The sequence below is a fragment of the Salvelinus namaycush genome, chromosome 16, assembly GCF_016432855.1.
Source record: "Salvelinus namaycush isolate Seneca chromosome 16, SaNama_1.0, whole genome shotgun sequence".
NCBI classification, from domain to species: Eukaryota; Metazoa; Chordata; class Actinopteri; order Salmoniformes; family Salmonidae; genus Salvelinus; species Salvelinus namaycush.
The window spans coordinates 12,703,205-12,722,149 of NC_052322.1; the positions used below are offsets into that span (position 1 = coordinate 12,703,205).

An 18,945-nucleotide genomic window follows, 5' to 3' on the forward strand; every position below is an offset into this window, starting at 1 on the left:
GTAGTCATGTGTGTTCAGTGTAAACCATTGGATGTGGACAAAATCACTTACAGACACTGGCTTGTTGCCTGTAGAGGGTGTGTGTGCGCAGCAGAGGAATGTTCTCGAGGTCAACGACCTCACTAAGCTAACTGCAGGCTATCTAAACTTCACTTAGCTAGCCTAATGCTGTTGTGTTGGTCTAGTCTAACTGTAGGCTAAACTTCTAAACTTCATTTGAGCCAGCCCATGCATATAAGCCTACAATGCGGTTGTGTTTTGCTGCAGTGTGCTCATATACAATTCACATTCGCCTAGTCTCTTCCCCACTGCCGCTGTGTCTGACAACACAAGCGTTCGTGAATTTAAGCAAATCAGACTAGCATTTGCCTATCTGCACAGTGCGAGAAATAGTGAGCCTCCTCTCTCAGTCAGTTCCTAGTGTCTATCTGTGCGGAGGAATAGTGGAGTAAGGAAGAAGCGTGGGCCTTCTTTGTCTCTGACCCCATTTCTTTGTATTGTCTATGATTATGAGTTGTGTTTTGATGCGTTGTCAGATCCAATAAGGGAAGCAGACAGACAGACAGACAGACAGGCAACATAATGCTGTCCTATTGATGTCCACTTAATCACTGAGCCAGTCACAATAAGGTTATTAACAGTATGAGAAAGGAAGGGAGAGCTAGACCAGAGACTATATAGGGGATAGGGCAACATTTGGTACACACCCTTGGTCTATAATGTTGTATTGTAACCTACAGTCAATGTAGGTTTAACCCTCTACTCCAGGTTGTGTATAGTTACAGAAATATAAATTCCCAGTAACACCTGTAAATATATAGATTCCCCGGTTTATCTGTACATTTACCAGTATGAAGGGAAAGGTATAGATTTTCCAGGAAATGTATAGATTTTCAAAAAAAATTGTAGATATCCCGATTTCCCAATTATGGCCTCGAAGACATCTCAAGAATGTCCACTTTTGGAAAGACACAAGGTTTTTCTCATCTTCTCTAACCATATACTGTATATCATACCTAATTTGTGTATCCAGACATTTCTGGATTAGATGTCTAGATTTCGTGCTGTAAATCTTATGACATGGTGATGGTGAATGTCGTATTCAACCTCACCCAGGTCACACCAGGTTCACTCTGTCACAACAGAGTGTATACTTACATTTCTCTCTCGTTTCTTTCTCTCTCTCGCTCTTCCAACCTCCCTTTCTCTTGTCTCTCCCTCTCTCTCGCTCTCTCTCCATCGCTCTTCTCTCTTTCAAATTCTAAAATGCTTTATTGGCATAAGAAAAGTACTTGCGTTGTCAGGAAAAACAATGTTGAACAATTCAACAAGACATGGATGACATGTAGAAACATTAATCTGAACTAGAATAGCTAATTAACATATAACAATAATAATAATACATTTATTCAAATTCAAATATAGCGCTTTTCAAAGAATCTCAAAGTGCTTCAAAGCAAAAAAACAACATAACATCATGGGATGGACAGTCATTAGAAAGTTCATGGCTTGAGTGGTCATCTGAGGGAGGTGGTCAAGCGGTAAGAAAAAGTCCAGAGGCAGGCAGGCAGCAAGCGCGGTCTCATCAAGGTGTCTCGCTGTCTCTGGCTTATCCGTTGTAGACCTCGGATTAAGTTTGAGCTAAACCACTGCGGTGCGTGGACTCCGTAGTAGCTAGCTAGCTAGCTACTCCTTCGCTACTATCAAAATGAAGGGGCACCCACTTGGATGACTACGGCAGTTACGTGGTGCCAGAAAGCACACCACGTGTCAATAATAATTCAACATCTCTCTCCCTCTCTTCTCTAGCTCAGTGGGAACGTGTGATAACATTATGAAATGTGTAACCTTACATGTCGCTCGCTCTCTCTCCCTCCCCTCCAGCTGAGTGCCAACGTGCTGATCTTCCTGTGCACCAACATGATAGGTATCTGTACCCACTACCCTGCTGAGGTATCGCAGAGACAGGCCTTTCAGGAGACCAGGGGGTACATCCAGGCCCGGCTCTACCTACAGAGAGAGAATCAGCAACAGGTAGGCTGCACACACACACACACACACACAGGCATACATTTACACAAGCCATTACACTTGTTGACCTAACTATATTTTCAAATTATTGTGGGTCAACAATATAGAGTATTTCTGAATGCCTCTATACTCTACCAACATGTTCCCACGCAGTATTCCAACGAATGACTGCCACTCAAGGCAGTGACTCATTGAGGTGTCTAGCTGTTGAAACACATGAAAGGGAATGGGTTGAGTGCTTTTCTCTCACTTCTCTGTCTCTCGCTCTCTCTCTCTCTGTCTCTCTCTGTCTATCATACACATTCTCCAGGAGCGCCTGTTGCTGTCGGTGCTGCCGAGGCACGTTGCCATGGAGATGAAGGCAGATATCAACGCCAAGAAGGAAGATATGATGTTCCACAAGATCTACATCCAGAAACATGACAACGTCAGGTAACCATGGACACACACCCTTTCCCTCTGCCGTAACCATGGACACACACTGACCATTTCACTCTCTTCCGCAACAAGTGGTGCTGAGGTCAAAATGTGACACATCTGTATTGGCTCAAATGACAAAACTGCCGCAGTTACTCAAATCCTCTTAAAGCACATTAAAGGAAAGGATCCAAGGACTGCTTCCTCCAATGAACTTTGAGAGGAATTGAGGAAACAAGGATGGAGGAAGCAAGCATTTGAAAGCCAGTAACGTTTTCAGACACTGCCTTGGGCCCATATCCACAAAGTATCTGGGTAGGAATGCTGATCTAGGATCAGTCCATGCTATCTTGTTAAGTATTAACTAAAACACTAAACTGATCCTAGGTCAGCACTCCTACTCTGAGTTGTTTTGTGGACCCTGGACTACCTGATCTAACACCACCAGCCTCTTGACCCAGATATTAGTCTAAACTCTATTCAATCACCATCAAGATGTGTTGAATTAACACTGTGAAACTCCCCAGACGTTCTCTCTCTATCGGTCTGTCTTCTATCATGTTGTTGTTGATGTTATTATTATTATTGAGTCAGAACATTGATCAAGAGGGCAACAGCGCCATCTGTCATCTCTCCCCTAGAAGTGTCAACGTTCCAGTTGTTTTTCCTCTTCCTTGTAATTATTACCACAAATTAGAAAATGAGAATCGTGCTGAGATGTCTTCACTGGGGAGGGAGGACTGAAGGTGACCTATATGAGTCCAGACGAAAAGCTGAACAGAATAAATGGCTCTCTATCTCAACAAGAGATGGAGGAAGGGAGCAGACAGGCTGGTAGGCGCATGACCATGCTAATGATGGGTTATTGATCTGTCTCTCCCTCTCTCTCTCCCTCTTTCGTCCTCTCTTTTTCTCCCTCTGTCATACAATCTTTCTTACTCCCGCTTTCTCTCTCTCGCTCTCTCTCTATCTTTCTTTCTCTCTCCGTCTCTCGCCATCCAACAGTATACTGTTTGCAGACATCGAAGGATTCACCAGCCTGGCATCACAATGCACCGCACAAGAGTTGGTCATGACACTGAATGAACTTTTCGCTCGCTTCGACAAACTAGCTTCGGTGAGCAGTTAGACATCATATAATCAGTCACTTCAACCCCGTTCGTCAGATTTCAAACATATTATAGATGTACTCTTTACTTTTAAATTGTGGATTTTGCATCGCCCATAGTGACGTGTAATTCATTGGCTACTGGCCACTTACATTTGTGTTGTGTAATGCTCCATAATACATTTAACATTTTACGTATAAACTACTCCCTAACCCTGAACCTGTGGTTGTTTGCGGCACATGTTTGTGTGTCCTATAGGAGAACCACTGTCTGAGGATCAAGATCCTTGGAGACTGCTACTACTGTGTGTCTGGACTGCCTGAACCCAGGGCCGACCATGCACACTGCTGTGTGGAGATGGGAGTGGACATGATAGAGGCCATCTCGTGAGTCACACACACTAATGAATAACCTACTTTGAATTAGTAAGAAGCACACTTTGGCTTGTCTGGAATCTATCGTAACAGGGGGTTTTCGGTGTGTGTGTGTGTGTGTGTGTGTGTGTGTGTGTGTTTGTCTCCCTGCAGGCTGGTGAGAGAGGTCACAGGGGTCAATGTGAACATGCGTGTGGGTATCCATAGCGGCCGGGTCCACTGTGGGGTGCTGGGACTGAGGAAGTGGCAGTTTGACGTGTGGTCCAACGATGTCACTCTAGCCAATCACATGGAGGCAGGGGGTGCGGCAGGGTAAGCCCCTCCCACCACCAACACACCATAGAAAACTCCTATAGGGTTGCACTTGATCTACTGCTAACCATTTAGTTGAGCATGCAAGTTCAAGCCTTTATTGTCCATTTTTTGGTTAAAAAGTAAACATTTGTCTTTGGCTTACAGGCATATGGCTCAGACACATCACAATTAATAACAAATAGAGGATAAAACACACGCTTGATAATACAATACATCTAACTAGATGTGGGGCATCATAATAAAGTGTTAGTATTGATTACACTCTTGCTGGTATTGCAGTCCTCGAGATTCAAAATGTCCTCTGATGTACTGTGTCAATGTGACCCCTGGTCCTTGTGTGTATGTGTGTGTGTGTTACTAGGCGTATCCACATTACCAAGGCCACCCTACAGTACCTGAATGGGGACTATGAGGTGGAGCCGGGGTTCGGAGGGGACAGGAATGCCTATCTGAAGGAGAACAACATCGAGACGTTCCTGGTGCTGGGGTGCAGCCAGAAAAGGGTCTGTTGTTTATTTAACGAGTTAAATCAATCATTTTTCCATTTATACTAGGAAAAATAATTGTTTATTGTCCATTGTCAGTTTCAGATCACAGAAATTCTTCATTTCCTTTAGTTATCCATTTATTCATTGGTTTCCTCTTCTTCTCCTGGATGGTACTTATCGTTAATTATTCATTGAATTATCAAAAAGAATGTGTATTGTTCAAAATCTCTGTCAGAATCTATGTTGGTAATAGTATAGAATTTTGGGGGGGATAAAGAAATACTGTGTAACAACATTCAAATGTCCAGTGTGAATAAGGTCCATTGGTGTGGTCATTTCCCTCCCTGCAGAAAGAGGAGAAGGCAGCGATGGCCAAGAGTGCCATGATGCAGCGGGTACGTGCCAACTCCACTGAGGGCCTGATGCCACGCTGGGTACCCGACACAAGGTTCTCCAGGACCAAGGACTCCAAGGTCTTCAGGCAGATGGTGAGAAACTGATGACCTGAAATGGTCTGAGAGCAAAGGATAACTCTATATAGCTAGGATTCCATCCAATAGGCGACAGATTTTCATGCGAATATTCTAAAATCTGCATCAAGAAAATATGTGCATTTTCCCACCAGAGGTATTTCCACCCAACTGACTTGTTGCGGATTTAAAAAATCAGTGCGTGATTACGTGGTGCACACAAAATGTACTTTTTGGCTTAAGTTTACATGTACCGAATAAAAAAAATCTAAAGTTCAATGTGTTTCCATCGCATTTTCAACTCCGCTGATAGTTTTGTCACAAAAAACTGTTGCGTTAAATAGCAAATGTGCCTACTCTGGTTTTAGTATGTGCACTCTAGCTAACAGCTTCCAGATAGTGCGGGTAGGCTAGTCTACATGATGAGATTCTTATGGATAAGAGAGTGAATGCTTTTATTTGTCTAACCAGAACAAGACCCTCGATATTTATTGGAAAGGAGCATCAAGCTCATCACCTTGCACTTTCACCACCTTGTGCAGTTCATCATTTATTTCACCTGTAGCCTAATAAACTGCATGGTTTCACGAGTTTTAGTGGGAGGACCACATCACTTGACTCCACCATTTTCTGCGTAATTAATGAATTGTATCGACACAAAAAGTTCCCACCATGTCGAACAAACAAATTATCTGTCGACATTTATGAAATTGTACCAAAACTTCCTGTTTCCATCACAGCGATTGTGATTTTTTTTTATTATACGGTATGACTTTACTCACATAAAATGGTTAATGTTTTTGTCTAGCAGCCTAAGCTTTAATCATGTGCGTAATACAAGCCTCAAGCCTCTAAAACAGCCAATGGAAAACTGAAATCATGTATCGATCAGTATAGATCCAACACCACCTCACAAGCGGGAGTTATTTACACAGCTCCGCTGTGGTTAAAGGGGTAATCCACAGTTGCTATATACATATTTTGAGTTATAAATTAATTATATATACGCATTTCTTCTTGAAGAATATAACTTATAAATGCCTCATGAGCTCAGTTCAACTCTCATACTCATCATAACCCAAAATATAAGCTTGTTTTACCACAATGTTTGTAAACAAATTAAATGTAAACAAACATTGTGTATAGCTTCAAAATATGCATAAAACTATCATTTCGATATCTTGGATGGTCAGTCTTTGCATCAATAGCTCTGTCTACGAATTTATGTGGTTACATTTCTCCAGGCCCATCCCTCAGCTTTTTACCAAAACAGAGGCAGGGTGTACCCTTTGTTATTGTTTCAATCGCAGATTGCCCCTTTAATGTACACCCAACACTCAATGGAAGTTAGTGGCCAGTGGCAAACAGCTAGTCTAACACTTGTTATTGACTCTGATATGATTCACAACAACAATGCTTCAGATCTGATCAGTCTAGCAGGGCTGCATCTCCATTATCATTTCTCCTCTCTTCCTGTTCTCAACCTCTCTCCTTTCCCCTCTCTTTCCTCACACCCTACACTTCACCTGTCTTCTCCTGTTCTCTCTCCTCTTCTTTCCTCTCCTCTTCTTCTCACCCTCTCTCCAAACTCACTTCCCTTCCACTTCTCAACTTCTGTCATCTTGTTCCTCTCCTTCTCTTCTCTTTTCTCCTCTTCTCATTACCTCCCTTCCCCTCGCTCTCTCTTCTTTTCTGAGGGGTATTGCCCAGGGGGAGGAGGGTGTAACTTTAATCCTACAGCATTAATTAAAACATCAGTCTGGCTCCCAGGGATTAACTGTGCAGATGTCTGAGTCTGGCGGTATGTGATTTTCACTGGCTTGGTTACACTGTGGTTTTCACTGGCTACGTGTCTAAAACATCGCTCTCTCTCATCCATTCTTCTCTCTCTCCTCTTTCTTTCTCTCTCTCTCTCTTATCCATTATTCTCTCTCTCTCTCTCTATCTCTCTCTCTTTCTCTCTCTCTCTCTCTCTCTCTTTGTCTTCCTCTCACTTTTCCCAGGGTATCGATGAAACATCCAGACAAGACAAGTGAGTCCTATTTTGGCCCAGTAGTTGTTATCGGGTTACTGTGTGTGTACTCTGTGTTGTTGTAGGCATTGGCCAGTTTGTGTGTGTGTGTGTGTGTGTGTGTGTGTGTGTGTGTGTGTGTGTGTGTGTGTGTGTGTGTGTGTGTGTGTGTGTGTGTGTGTGTGTGTGTGTGTGTGTTTAATGTAGTAGTGTAGGCATTGGCCCATTGGGGACTGATTGGCACACTGTTAGTTATTGTTGGAGCTAAGTTTAGAGCAGACTGTTGGTTTTAGAGGGTCAGAGTGAGTCCAGCACTAATTCCCTATTGGCTCTTAATCACTGCCTATCACAGAGGTAGACCTGGGTTCAAATAGTATTTGTTTTCTTTCAATAAAACTCTTGATTGAGCAATGCCTGGGATGGAATGGAATAGTCTCAAAAGTGTAAAGTCTGCACATCTGTAAACAGGCTAAGAATTCAAATACTGTTTGATTTGTGCTTCTATCTCCATGTCTGTTGTCCTTGGCTGTCTGTCCCCGTGACCCTGTCTGTTGTCCTTGTCTGTCTGTCTGTCTCCATGACCCCGTCTATTGTCCTGTCTCCCTGTTTGTAGCCGCTGTGCCCAAGAGGCCCTGAACCCTGAGGATGAGGTGGATGAGTTTCTGGGCCGAGCCATCGACGCCCGCAGCATAGACCAACTCCGTAAAGACCATGTCAAGAAGTTCCTCCTCACCTTCCAGACTAAAGACCTGGAGAAGAAGGTCAGAGGAGAAATGTTAACACTGTTTAAGTTCAGTATGATGCGTTGTGATTTGTTGATTGAGTTAATGATTCATTGATTGATTGATTGATTGGACTGTTAAAATACATATGAACCCACTCCAGACCAGGAGACATCACATACGTTACAAAATGATAAAGAAAGCACAATAAAGCCTGAAGGATTCCCCCCCCCCCCCCCCCGTTGTGGTCCTCCTTGTTGTGTTAACAGCTTGCTGCTGCAGCTAGTAGTTACACAACTGCTAATTGTATTATTCCTTCTCCCGATGATGTTTTCAGTACTCTAAGAAGGTGGATGATCGTTTTGGAGGCTACGTGGCCTGTGGTCTGTTAGTCTTCTGCTTCATCTGTTTCATCCAGATTATCATCTTCCCCCAGTAAGTCAATATCTTGAATTATACCTAACCTCTCTTCTCATTGTTTTTTAATATATATATTATTTTGTATTTATTAACCTTTCTAATTGTACCTGCATGGAACTAAACTAGGCTGCTGGTTGGTCTGGTTGAACCGCTACGGGGTAGCCCGCTCAAAGGACAGCCTTTTTAACAGTATTAAACCTATCAAAGACAATATACTGAATTCATGTAGTAATGTACTGAATAGTAGCCTATGGTACATTTAATTTGGTGCAGTATGGGACTTCCGGTAAGATGTATTCTTCTTTTTCTCTGCAGCACTCCCCTCATGCTGGGTCTTTACATCAGCATCTTCATCCTCCTCGTCAACATCCTCTTCATCTGTGCCATCTACTCCTGCATCAAGGTACGGGACAAGGGCCACCATTTTCTAATCGTATTATCACCCTTTCATAGCAATGTAGCCAAAAGTTGGCATTTGTTATGATGATGCGTTATATTCTTCAAGAATCCATGTGGAAATAGAATTTAAATGACCAGAAAACATATTCCCCAGATCCCAGGCTGTATCATTTAATCTAAGAGGAGGACTAGGATGAATTATTCTCTTTCTTTCTCTCTCTGTCTCTCTGCCCCCCTCCTCCTCCCAGCTCTTCCCGGCTGCATTGCAGACGCTGACGAAGAAGATCGTCCAGTCTCGTACCAATAGTACCCTGGTGGGGGTCCTCACCATCATACTCCTCTTCATGTCTGCCTTCGTTAACATGGTAGGGACCACTATTTGCTTTCCCGGTCATGTACAATAACAGTGTAGTTAGAATTGCAGGTAATTAAACGTTTCCTTTTTAAAACATTGTACAGTACTGTGGCATAGGTTTTTTGTGACAAGCTATCAGTAGAAGATGATAGAGCGCCGTGTTGCGCGAACATTGTGAATAATTCTCCCAATAGTGCCTGCAACGGTAGTAGTTCAGTTTGACATCCGTGTGTTTGGGTTTCTCTGTTGGTTGACATGTGTAGCTCTCCCTTTAGTTTACCTGTGACAGAGAGGGCCTGGTGGACTGTGTGGTGCGTGAGCGTAACCTGTCCTCCAGTTTGGTGACTCTGTGTCTACTACACAACCTGACACAGTCGGCACAGGACGGACTGACCCTGTGCCCCAGCCAGCCCATGCCATGCCACTTCCCTGAGGTGAGCCCAGCAGGGACGCTAGTGGGTGGTGTGAGTGCGGTGTGAATACTGTATGTAATAACATTGTTATAATTTGCTACACCCCCCCCCCCCCCCCCTCCTCCAGTATTTCTGCTACAGTGTTCTCCTGACCCTGCTGGCCTGCAGTGTGTTCCTCCACATCAGCAGTATAGGCAAGCTGGCCCTTATGGTGCTGATCCAGGTCACCTTCCTGTTGCTCGTGGAGTGGCCCCAGGTGACCCTGTTCGACAACGCAGATCTGCTGCTCACCGCCAACACCCTGTGAGTTAACACACACACACACCCTGTCACTAACTGGAGCCTACTGTTCGCCCACCTCACAGTATTTGTTCAAGTAGTACTTGTTTTCGTTCAAATACTTAAGCTGCACTAGTTGATAAAGTTGCATGGAATAGTCCCGAAAGTGCAAACCCTGACCATATGGTACTCAAGGCAGGTTGAATCACGTTGCAGTCCACATTACAAGCTTAAAAGCGCAAGTATACAATTCTAGTCAATGTGAACTTGTGTCTACCTTTCTGGTGTGCAAAGCACAAATGTCTTGTCAAGTGTTGAAGGTATTTAATCAATTTGTGTTATGTTTTTGCCCGTAGCTCTTTCACACCTTTGAATGACTCTCTAGATTGGTTTCCTAGTTTCAATGAAACAGTTACAGAGACGTGGTAAGTTCATTGTTATCTTTTGGTCTTCTCTTTTAGTATTTTGGTCAGTGTACTGTTACCATGTCCATGTTAGTGTGCGTGTCTACTCTTAGACTGAGTCCATCCTCCCTCTGTCTCCCCCTCAGCCAGAAGTGTGATTGATTGATTACAGTGGCAGTTCATGCCCATCAAGATTAGAGAGACCAATTTTAATTTTATGAGCATGGCCTCATATTCCATTCACCCAGCTCAGTGTAACAGCGATAGGTTTAGGCTACTACAGTACATGATACTAAATGTTCCCCTATAGTATACCTACCAATCATGGGGTTGTTACAACCTAGCCTACAAATGAACATTTGTAACGTAGGTGAACAGGTCGATAGATAAATTGGAGAAATCATGATGACATACAGTGACACAAACAATACCGCCTTGCACACTCTTGCCTGCATCTAGCAGGTGTAATTATTAGTCCAAACAGTTGCAAAACATTCCATTTTCAACTAAAACAAGAGATTCTATTGGACAAATTCAGGTAGGTCTGTTTAATTAAGAAACTTTTTGCAACAGAATCGTCGGAATGAATACACCCCTGATCACCCGCAAACACAGTTCACTTTCATAGCAGCCACATACAGCATCATCGCATCTACGCGCTCTCCTCTAACTTTTCCATCAAAAAACCTCTCCAAGCCAAACCTTTACACCATACGGTTACTGCTAGAGCATACATCATTGTCACCATATTAACGTCATAGTCAACAAACTAGAACTAACGCGTTAGTACACCCACAATCCAATCCATGTGTCAAATCACGCAGTACATGTAGCACAAGCAGTTTAGCAGTTAAACCGGCGGTGGCAATACATTTCTAAAACTGAAAGCTTACCTTGACTTAGAAGAGTTGCGGTGTTGGATAGCTTTAGCCAGCTAGCTAACATAAACAGCATTCCTCTTTGTTTGAGTCAGGTTGTTGAGTAGGCTAAATCATCTGCATTAGCTAAACTAAAGGTAAACTAAAAAGAAAAAAAACATGAAATATAGCTAGCTCTCTCTCTCTGCTGCTTCTTATTTAAACATTGTTATATTGTTGTTAAACTTCAAATATTTTCATTCTCTCTTTTTTGAGTCAAGTACTCACCACATTTTATGCACTGCAGTGCTAGCTAGCTGTAGTTTACCGGTATGCTTTCAGTACTAGATTTATTCTCTGATCCTTTGATTGGATGGACAAGATGTTAGTTCATACTGCAAGAGATCTTATAGGTTGGAGGACGTCCTCCAGAAGTTGTCATACTTACTGTGTAAGTCTATGGAAGGGGGTGAGAACCATGAGCCTCCTAGATTTTGTATTGAAGTCAATGTACCCAGAGGAGGATGGAAATTAGCTTATTTTTAATGTTTCACTATTTGTATTTTTCTGAAAATGGTCCTCCCCTTCCTCCTCCAAGGAACCTCCACTGATTTATTACTTGATTCATTGCTTGATTGATTGATTGTCGTCCTGTCTCCCTCCCCTCAGCCAGGAGAGTGTGACCAAGGTGTCTCTAAAGGTCATGACCCCTGTCATCCTGACGGTGTTCGTCCTGGCTCTTTACCTACACGCTCAGCAGGTTGAGTCCACTGCACGCCTCGACTTCCTGTGGAAGCTGCAGGTAGGACCTGGCACCACACACATACACACTCACTAAGATTGTGAACGTTTAGAAATTGGGATCCTTAACGTTAAGCTTATTTTTTCTATTTTTTCCCACAAACGTTTTTTTGTGGGGGAAAAAGACAAGAGATACAGATTACCAAGACCTATGCACACCATGGTTCTTTCTGCCTGCCCCCTCCTCTCTCCCTCGTGCTGGCAGCATTGCATTAGTAGAAACCAAGACAGTTCTCAGGGAAGTCCTGGTTGTCGCATCGTCTGGGGAAATTTTAGCTAACCCTTTCCTAACCTGGCATGTTAATTCTCCTAACCTGCCACGTTAATTTCCCTAACCTGCTCTATAAATTCTCCTAACCTGCTACGAAAAGTCACTTCTGCTAGTCAAAACCGGCAGACCTGCCGTGAGAACAGTCTTGGTTCCCACTAATGCTAATGGTGCGAGTGTGTGTTCAGTCTTCGGTCTGTTGCGTGTAAAATATCCTAACTTATTCATTGATAATAGGCTCTGCTTTACTGAAGTTGCGAGACATTGCAAGCCAAGAAATTGCAAGATACAGCATTCCATTGCGAGATACACCTTTATATTTCTGATAGATAGGCCTAGTGCACGGTTCTGATTCTGTCTGCCTGGTGGCTGACCTGTCTATACTGTGCCCCTGTGCCCCTCTCTCTCTCCGTCCCTCGCTAGCTTGCTATGAAAGACAAGTGTTTGTATTCTCTGAAGTACGGCAACTAATCAGTCTCCTCTGTTTCAAAAATACTGAATCTTGACACTCAGAAATGGGGTCTGTGCAAAGAATAAATTATTTTGGAGAGTCGACTCTCCACCATTGCATCATCGTCGTTAACAGTTGGAAAAAACGCAGGGAAAAAATATGTATTCACATCCCTCACACACACACACGCCTCGACTTCCTCTGGAAGCTAGGTAGGACCTGGCACCCCCCCACACACTCGTCCAGCAGGTAGAGTCCACATGCCTCGGTTGTTGTATCTGGTGACATCACTCAGCAGACCTCAGCCTTTCTCTGTAGATAGTGGTTGCAGCAGAGTGACTTTTAATCTCGACTCTGGTCTACGTTCAGTGGAATACTAAACGCCAATCAGCATTTTCGGTTCCTTTCAATACCTATAGACAGACAGCAATGAGGTTGCCCTATTAATCATTTAATCACTTTCTCATCCCTTTTAACAAACCATTTCCCCATTCCCCGGTGTCTGTCCCCTCCAGGCTACAGAGGAGAAAGAGGAGATGGAGGAGCTTCAGGCCTACAACCGCCGCCTCCTCCACAACATCCTACCTAAAGACGTGGCCGCCCACTTCCTGGCGCGGGAGCGGCGTAACGACGAGCTCTACTACCAGTCCTGTGAGTGTGTGGCCGTCATGTTCGCCTCCATCTCCAACTTCTCTGAGTTCTACGTGGAGCTGGAGGCCAACAATGAGGGAGTGGAGTGTCTCAGGCTGCTCAATGAGATCATCGCCGACTTTGACGAGGTGAGAGAGAATAATCTGTATAAATAAAGGAAGGGAAAGGTCGGGGAGGGAGGAGAGGGAGAATGGGGGAGAGCGGAGAGACAATGAGGGGATGAGTCTTTGAGATTACCGAACGAGATTGTCGCAGACTTTTACGAGGTGGGAGATAGGAGGAGGTGGGAGGGGAGAAAGGGGTGGTCTTGAATAAAATCCACAAAGTCACCAAGAGAAAGAAAGAATAGCGATTGATATAGCTGAGTCGTTCTATGAATAGAGTACATTTTGGGTAGTGTAACTTGCACCTAATTTTGAACATTTTGTCATAAAAAAACCATATTTACCCATCTCAAGGGGTTAATAATTTTTAAAAAGACTAATAAGTGTTGACAGGGTTGAGGTTTTCATCTTAAATCAGCCATAAATCTCCGTCACTGGGGGAATGGAAACTTGCTGTGTGCAACAGGAAGGGGCAATTGTATGCAAGCTTCACCAAAAATGTTAAATACATTTTAAAAATCTGGCCGTATCTAGTTGTCTGTTCTTTCGACCAATCGAATAAAAAAATGTAACCTGACCCAACTCTTCTGCTCCTGCTGGCTTTAGCAGATTCTGCCATCACTCTCCTGAAGTTGCCGGTAATAGTTTACACGAGGAGTCGGCAACCTTTTCTCATGTGAAATTCCAATATATCTTACCATTTATACCAATCTATGTGCCAGTTATGGTTTTCATATGCACATTTTTGTTTAAACAGTTTAATGAAGTGAAAAAATGAATGAGCACAAATTGGCGGGAAAGAGCGCATTCTGGAGAGAGAAGTGCATCTGGGCACATGGTCAATCCGACGTCTGCATTGGCCATAAAGCATTTACGGTGATACGGCCTCAGCAGAAGTCAGGGCATACATACTTCTTGAGCTTCGTGGAGCAGTGTGGAGCAGTTGTAGGAAGTGGAAGTGTTTTCTACAGGATGTACCGCCCCCACCTACCGTCAACCAATCATGTCAATGCTGAGTTATACAGAACCCTCGGCATTGTTACAACATTTGGGAGGCGGTACAGAGCTCGATTTGGCCTCTGCATGCCTCTGGAGGCTCCAGAGGCTCCGACCACATTTTCGGATTAAGCTAAAATGTGCTTTTAGTCTTGGCCTCTGCAATGGATTAGATCACTGAGATGTGCGCAAATATACATACAGTACCAGTCAAAGTTTGGACACACGTACTCAATCCAGGGTTTTTCTTTATTTTCACTATTTTCTACATTGAAGAATAATAGTGAAGACATCAAAACTATGAAATAACACATATGGTATCATGCAGTAACCAAGAAAGTGTATATTTTATATTTGAGATTCTTCAAAGTAGCCGCCCTTTGCCTTGATGACTGCTTGCACACTCTTGGCATTCTCTCAACCAGCTTCATGAGGTAATCACCTGGAGTGCATTTCAATTAACAGGTGTTAATGCGTTTGAGCCAATCAGTTGTGCTGTGACAAGGTAGGGGTGGTATACAGAAAATAGCCCTATTTGGTAAAAGACGAGGAGTCCATCATTACTTTAAGACATGAAGGTCAGTCAATCCGGAACATTTAACGGAACATCAATCCGGAAATTTTTACGTTTCTTCAAGTACAGTCGCAAAAACCATCAAGCACTATGATGAAACTAGCTCTCATGAGGACCGCCACAGGAAAGAAAGACCCAGAGTTACCTCTGCTGCAGAAGATAAGTTCATTAGAGTTAACTGCACCTCAGATTGCAGCCCAAATAAATGCTTCACAGAGTTCAAGTAACAGACACATCTCAACATCAACTGTTCAGAGGAGACTGCGTGAATCAGGCCTTCATGGTCGAATTGCTGGAATAAAAACACTACTAAAGGTCACCAATAAGAAGAAGAGACTTTCTTGGGCCAAGAAACACGAGCAATGGATATTAGACCGGTGAAAATCTGTCCTGTGGTCTGATGAGTCCTAATTTGAGATTTTTGGTTCCAACCGCCGTGTCTTCGTGAGACGCAGAGTAGGTGAACGGATGATTTCCGCATATGTAGTTCCCACCGTGAAGCATGGCGGAGGAGGTGTGATCGTGTGGGGGTGCTTTGCTGGTGACACTGTGGGTGATTTATTTAGAATTCAAGGCGCACTTAACCAGCATGGCTACCACAGCATTCTGCAGCGATACGCCATCCCATCTGGTTTGGGCTTAGTGGGACTATCATTTGTTTTTCAACAGGACAATGACCGAACACACCTCCAGGCTGTGTAAGGGCTATTTGACCAAGAAGGAGAGTGAGGGAGTGCTGCATCAGATGACCAGGCCTCCACAATCACCCGACCTCAACCCAATTGAGATGGTTTGGGATGAGTTGGCCCGCAGCGTGAAGTAAAAGCAGCCAACAAGTGCTCAGCATATGTGGGAACTCCGTCAAGACTTGGAAAAGCTGGTTGCGAGAATGCCAAGAGTGTGCAAAGCTGTCATCAAGGCAAAGGGTGGCTACTTTGAAGAATCTCAAATATAAAATACTATATGATTTCATTTGTTATTTCATAGTTTTGATGTCTTCACTATTATTCTACAGTGTAAAAAAATGTAAAAATTAAGAAAAACCCTTGAATGAGTAGGTGTGTCCAAACTTTTGACTGGTACTGTATATATATTTGTTACTGCTCGACTAAAACAATGTCGGTTGACCAACAGCCTAACAAGCAGACAATCGACCAGTCAACTAATTGGGGTCAGCCCTAAGGCTATCTATCTATGGTTTGACATGTTATGCCCGACGTGCTCAGTTTTCCACCCCAAAACACCAGAAAATTGCCAGAAAGAGTAGAAACAGCTCACCTACACTATGATTTGAATATTAAATGTTCAATGTTTTACATTATTTTTTAAAGGAATAGTTTCAAATTTTTGAGTAAAGTGGATTCAAATCTTCTTCGATGTCGGAAAAACATGACGAGGGACAAAATGCCGCTATATTCATATAAAAAAATTGAATTTATTGAATGTTTCATGTGGTCTATTTTAAACAGGAATTAATTTAATATAACAGGCTTTTAAAGTTCAATATTGGTGCACAATTTCTACCTAAAGTATCAAAGGGATGCAAAATGTACTCTATTTATGGAACGACCCAGCTATTATAGTATGGTTTGTTATTGTGTGCGTTTTGGCACTGCTTGTAACTCCCTCCCTTTCCACCAATGACTCGCCTTTGTCTACCCCCCGACTGCCCAGATCATCAGTGAGGACAACTTCCGTCAACTGGAAAAGATAAAGACCATCGGTAGTACCTACATGGCTGCCTCTGGCCTCAACGACTCTACCTACGACCGTGAGGGACGATCACACATCCTGGCTCTGGCAGACTATGCTATGAGACTCAGGGAACAGATGAAGTACATCAACGAACACTCCTTCAATAACTTCCAGATGAAGATAGGTGAGTCCCTGGACCTATAGTAGAGATGGGGGTGGGATGGTAGTAGTAGTATTAGGAGTAGGACTAGCCATGAGACTCAGGGAACAGATGAAGTACACCTACAAACACTCCTTCAATAACTTCCAGATGAAGTGGTATTACATGTGTGGCAAAGTGTCCCTTTGTAAAGACAACACACAGAGTAAGATTCAATTCTGGTTAGGGCTGCAGTAGTCTATCATTAGTTGACTATTTGAATCAGATGTGTTGTACTGGAACAAAAGCCGGCACATGTTGCAGCCCTCTAGGACAAAATTTACAGGTTTACTTCTAGATGGGTGAAGTGGTGCAATGCAGGCAGGCAGGTTGACTGTGTCTTGTTTCCTCATGCAGGTCTCAACATGGGTCCAGTGGTGGCAGGGGTGATCGGGGCCAAGAAGCCCCAGTATGACATCTGGGGGAACACTGTCAACGTGGCCAGTCGTATGGACAGCACAGGAGTCCCAGACTGCATACAGGTAGATATACCTACTTTGTCTGATATTAAGAATTACTGTACATATCTTTGGTGTCCACTGTATGTTAGACATGTCATTGAGAGTCATACAATGTTCACCCATTTAAAACTTATTTAAATGCTATATTAATCTGTCAATGAAATTCATTGGATGATGGTCCCCCTTTTGCTGCTATAATAGCCTCCACTCTTCTGGGAAGGCTTTCCTCTAGATGTTGGAACATTGGGGAACCTGCTTCCATTCAGCCACAAGAGCATTAGTCGAGCGCTGATGTTGGGCGATTAGGCCTGGCTCGCCGTCTGCGTTCCAATTCATCACAAAGGTGTTCGATGTGGTTGAGGTCAGGGTTCTGTGCAGGCCAATCAAGTTCTTCCACACCGATCTCGACAAACCATTTCTACTGTATGCTAGAGCGTTAAGATTTCCCTTCACTGGAACTAAGGGGCCTAGCCCGAACCATGAAACAGCCCCAAACCACTATCCACCAAACTTTACAGTTGGCACAATGCATTCGGCAGGTAGCGTTCTCCTGTCATCCGCCAAACCCAGATTCGTCCATCGGACTGCCAGATGGTAAAGCGTGATTTATCACTCCAGAGAACGTGTTTCCACTGCTCAAGAGTCCAATGGTGGTTAGCTTTACACCACTCCAGCTGAAGCTTGGCATTGCGCATGGTGAACCTAGGCTTGTGTGCGGCTGCTCAGCCATGGATTCCCATTTCATAAAGCTCCCGACAAACAGTTCTTGTGCTGTTGTTGCTTCCAGAGGCAGTTTGGAACTCGGTAGTGAGTGTTGCAACCGAGGACAGGCAAAACATTTTTTACGAGCCTCAGCACTCAGTGGTCCCGTTCTGTGAGCTTGGGGCCTACCACTTCGCGGCTGAGCTGTTGTTGCTGTTGTTGCTAGCAAGGCATAGATTGGACAAACTGACTTGTTGGAAAGGTGGCATCCTATGACGGTGCTACGTTGAAAGTCACTGAGATCTTCAGTAAGGCCATTGTACTGCCAATGTTTGTCTATGGAGACTGCATGGCTGTGTGCTCGATTTTATACACCTGTCTGTCAGCAACGGGTGTGGCTGAAATAGCCGAATCCACTAATTTGAATGGGTGTTCACATACTTTTGTATATATAGTTGTCGTGTCTTTACTATCATTAAATTGAAGACTTAGTTTTTATCAAAGATTCCTGTAATTAGTATTACGTGATTAAACTGAATAATCATGTAACTGTAATCAACTAGGAAGTCGGGGCACCAAGGAAAATATTCAGATCACAAAGTTATAATTTCCTAAAATAACTTTTCAGATATTTTCATATCTTATCCATAGTCTTCTGATTAATGAATTATTTACTTTACCTCACGTTTGTCTCATTCCAAACATCGTAAATTGTTGGTTATCTGCACGAACCCAGTCTTCACTATGAGTCATCCATACATCAATTGTCTTAATCATTTATTTATTACTAACTAAGTAATTCACAGAAATGCATAAACAAACAAACAAAGTAAATATGGTTACAGTAAATAATAAGGGAATGTGCCCTAGTGGGCTAAACCGGCATCGCGGCTTGGTGGACAAAACGGGGAGTGGGGGTCAGCTGAGAAGTCACTACAGAGTTGATAATTATAACAATTGAAATGCTAATCCTTTGCAC

General features: G+C 43.4%; 1 protein-coding gene across 2 annotated transcripts in view; it reads left to right on the forward strand.

Annotated features, from left to right (window-relative positions):
• The window catches only part of LOC120061001 (adenylate cyclase type 6-like), an 83,640-nt gene that overhangs the window by 59,806 nt on the left and 4,889 nt on the right, over positions 1-18,945 (forward strand). For both annotated transcript variants that reach the window (XM_039010470.1, XM_039010471.1), the window contains exons 4-22: positions 1,885-2,034; positions 2,342-2,463; positions 3,454-3,565; positions 3,816-3,943; positions 4,085-4,243; positions 4,608-4,749; positions 5,085-5,222; positions 7,208-7,236; positions 7,829-7,976; positions 8,275-8,372; positions 8,673-8,760; positions 9,005-9,121; positions 9,387-9,545; positions 9,652-9,827; positions 10,160-10,228; positions 11,734-11,866; positions 13,100-13,363; positions 16,584-16,788; positions 17,161-17,285. In XM_039010470.1, the coding sequence (XP_038866398.1) occupies positions 1,885-2,034; positions 2,342-2,463; positions 3,454-3,565; positions 3,816-3,943; positions 4,085-4,243; positions 4,608-4,749; positions 5,085-5,222; positions 7,208-7,236; positions 7,829-7,976; positions 8,275-8,372; positions 8,673-8,760; positions 9,005-9,121; positions 9,387-9,545; positions 9,652-9,827; positions 10,160-10,228; positions 11,734-11,866; positions 13,100-13,363; positions 16,584-16,788; positions 17,161-17,285 (2,562 nt within the window). The remainder of the gene's footprint in view (positions 1-1,884; positions 2,035-2,341; positions 2,464-3,453; positions 3,566-3,815; positions 3,944-4,084; positions 4,244-4,607; positions 4,750-5,084; positions 5,223-7,207; positions 7,237-7,828; positions 7,977-8,274; positions 8,373-8,672; positions 8,761-9,004; positions 9,122-9,386; positions 9,546-9,651; positions 9,828-10,159; positions 10,229-11,733; positions 11,867-13,099; positions 13,364-16,583; positions 16,789-17,160; positions 17,286-18,945) is intronic.